Source organism: Vombatus ursinus, unplaced genomic scaffold (assembly GCF_900497805.2).
Source record: "Vombatus ursinus unplaced genomic scaffold, bare-nosed wombat genome assembly UNPS02014773.1, whole genome shotgun sequence".
Classification (NCBI taxonomy): Eukaryota; Metazoa; Chordata; class Mammalia; order Diprotodontia; family Vombatidae; genus Vombatus; species Vombatus ursinus.
In genome coordinates, this window is record NW_020954551.1 from 1031265 (window position 1) to 1034356 (window position 3092).

A 3092-nucleotide genomic window follows, 5' to 3' on the forward strand; every position below is an offset into this window, starting at 1 on the left:
TATATAGTATAGTATTATTATATAGTATAAATTATTATTATATAGTACAGTATTATTATATAGTATGGAACTCAGTTAAGTTCTATTAAGGAGAAAGGCATGGGACAGTTTTAAATAACTTTTAAAATCCTCTCTACACATAATTACATTGTGTTTGTTTTTTAAACTCTCTGAACATAACAGTTCATAGTTCCATTTACTTTCACTTTTTGGCATTGTCTTATTGTCCTCATTTCTTTTATTGTCACATTTGTGTATCTGTACTTGTTGGTGGAAAAAGACTATGCTACTTCACTTCCTTTAGAACCAAATTTTGTTCTACTGAGATACAGTTCAGGCTGTAAGACCCCCTTGATCAAGGGGTATGGCTTCACCAGGAGCCTGCAAGACTATAGGATCATAAAAGACCTTGAGCTTGGAAGGGTCCTCAGAGGCTGCTCATTCAGCTCTCTCATTTTGCAGAGGGACTGAGGCCAAGACAGGTTAAGTGACCAAGGATTCATAGGCCAGAAGTAATAATGCTTTGGACAAATGCATCTTCCCTTCCATTTGCTGGGAACAAATTTTATTATTCTTATTTTATGAGGGAAATGAATGAGGCTCAAATATATGTACCAGATATCCCCAAGATCTTAGTGCTAAAGCTTAAAACTGCCTTAAGACATGTGGGATGGTGTGTGTGTGTGTGTGTGTGTGTGTGTGTGTATGTGTGTGTGTGTGTGTGTGTGTGTGTGTTTAGTAGGAAGAGAGAATAGAGCTGTTATTTCATCATACAGGGAGCTCTCAGGTGAGGAAATTCCCTCCACCAATGCAGGTCAATACCTTTTCTTTGGCTTCTAGTCTTAGAGGGTTGCTTGGTGCACTAATTTATCCAGGGTCACACAGCCAACATGGGTCAGAGGTAGGGCTTGATCCCAAGTCTTTTTGATTTCGAGGCTGGCTCTTTATCCTATGCCATGTTGATATATATGTACACATGCACATATATGTATATGCATATATACACATATGCATGTACATGTGTATATATACATGTTTATAGATATCTATCTATATAAAAATATATAGATGTACATACACATACACACATAAAATGTATACACATCTACATGACCATAGATTTTGTGTTGGAAGGGACAGTAAAGGGCATCGGTTTGGAATCAGGTGCCATGATCTTCCATGTACCACCTGTATAATCCTGGGCAAGCCAGTTCACTCTCTGGGTCTATGTTTCCTCTGATGTTAGGCTAGTGGTCTGTGGGGTCCCCTCTGGCTCATAGTCTGTGATCCTAATCTGAAACCTCCAGGCCATAAACAATAACGGTAAACTCCCCAGTGATTTCTGTGGGATACTAAGAGATAACATAGGATGGAGTCAAAGCACCTTGAACCTTATAGATGAGGGAACAACAGTCCAGAGAGGGTAAACAACTTCCCAAAGGACATGCCAGTTCAAGTGGCAGAGCCAGGATTCAAAGCCAGACCCTGGTTCCAAATCCAGAAAGCTTTCCCCTCTAGCATATTGTGAAAACTTAGAGTTTTCATAACAAGTTCATGAGTGTGGAGCCCAGAGTTGACATCCACTGTTAATCTCTGGGCATTCCCACATTAGCTTTCTCATTTGAAGGGCCAACCTAGTGATCTAATTATCATCTACTGCTTGATGCCCTGGGCTGGGAGAATCCCAGAATCTCAGAGTCGGAAGACACCATGCAGGCCACTTAGGCTGATGTATCAGAGCCAGAATCCTCTCTATGATATTCTTAACCATCCATTAGGTTAAATCAGCTAGCATTTACCATATGCCAGGCACTGTGCTAACCATGGTCCTGCCCTAAGGAAGATGAGTTGTTTTTGGAATGACTGGGAGAAATCTCTTGTCCTCTCACTTAAGTTTGGATTCCTGCTTCTTCCCAGGTCAGCGGAAAGTGTTTGACCTCCAGTTTGGAAGCTGCCTCTTTCGTAGCGATGTCTATGATAATGGCGTCTCTTTCCTCTATGACAATTGCACAGTTTGCACATGCCAGGTAAGTTGTCTCTCCTTACAGAGGATCAGAGGATCATGGGATTGTAGGTCAAAGGCACTTGAGAGACCATCTGGCCTCCATCCAACTTTCTTATATTATAAATGAAGAAGCTGAGGCCCTGGGAGGTGACTTGCTCAAGGTCACACAGGCAGTAGTAGTGATAATAATAGCATTTACATAGCCCTAGAACACTGATAAAGCACTTTACATATATTATCTCATTTGGTCCTCATAGCAAATGTAGTAAAGTGACAGGAAGAGTTTAACCCTTTCCATTAAAAAAAAAGACATTTCCTAGTAGAATTGGAGTCCAGACTATAGAATTCATTAACACTGGAGATGAAAATAGCTTCCTAGGTCAATGAGAACAATATCCATGTCATGAGCCAGGCAATAGCTCAATTTGGTAAAAGAGAAATTTGGGCCCAGACTTTCTCCTTGGATGCATCATTCTCATCTTTTAACACAAGAATCAGGTGTTTGAAATATTTCATGACACTAGATATTTTCAAGAAGCCCATGGAAGCTCGTTGCTGCCTTGCAGTGATTTGTTCTTGGACAGAGGTGAGCTTGGTGGTCATGGACCTTGACATTTTCATGAGGCTCATTTCTCATGTCATTTCTTAGAACAGAATCTGTGAGAGGCCGGTCAAGGGTGTCTGTTTTATAGTTGTTAGGGTCATGGATTTTGAGGTAGGAGAGACCTTGGAAGTCATTGAATCCAACCACCTACTTTAACAGGTAAGGAAACTGAGGCCCTGGAGAGAAACTGTGACATTGCTAGAGATGAAAGGGACCTCCAAGGCTGTGGAGTCCCACACCTTCATTTTTAAATGAGGAAAGTTAGAGCCACAGAAGTTCGATGATTTGCTCAATGTCACACAGGTAGTGAACAGCAGGGTTGGAATTTGCACTCGGATCCCATGACTTCAAATTCAGCATTTTTTCAGCTGCAACTTTCAGCAAAGTGGCCAAAGGGATAGATGCCAAGGACAGAGGGAGGGAAGGAGAGAGAGAAAGAGAGAGAGAGAGAGAGAGAGAGAGAGAGAGAGAGAGAGAGAGAGA

The 3092-nt window shown here is 41.4% G+C and overlaps 1 protein-coding gene across 2 annotated transcripts in view; it reads left to right on the forward strand.

Annotated features, from left to right (window-relative positions):
- BMPER (BMP binding endothelial regulator) overlaps nucleotides 1-3092 on the forward strand; it is a 289084-nt gene that overhangs the window by 165340 nt on the left and 120652 nt on the right. For both annotated transcript variants that reach the window (XM_027863683.1, XM_027863684.1), the window contains exon 8: nucleotides 1918-2027. In XM_027863683.1, the coding sequence (XP_027719484.1) occupies nucleotides 1918-2027 (110 nt within the window). The remainder of the gene's footprint in view (nucleotides 1-1917; nucleotides 2028-3092) is intronic.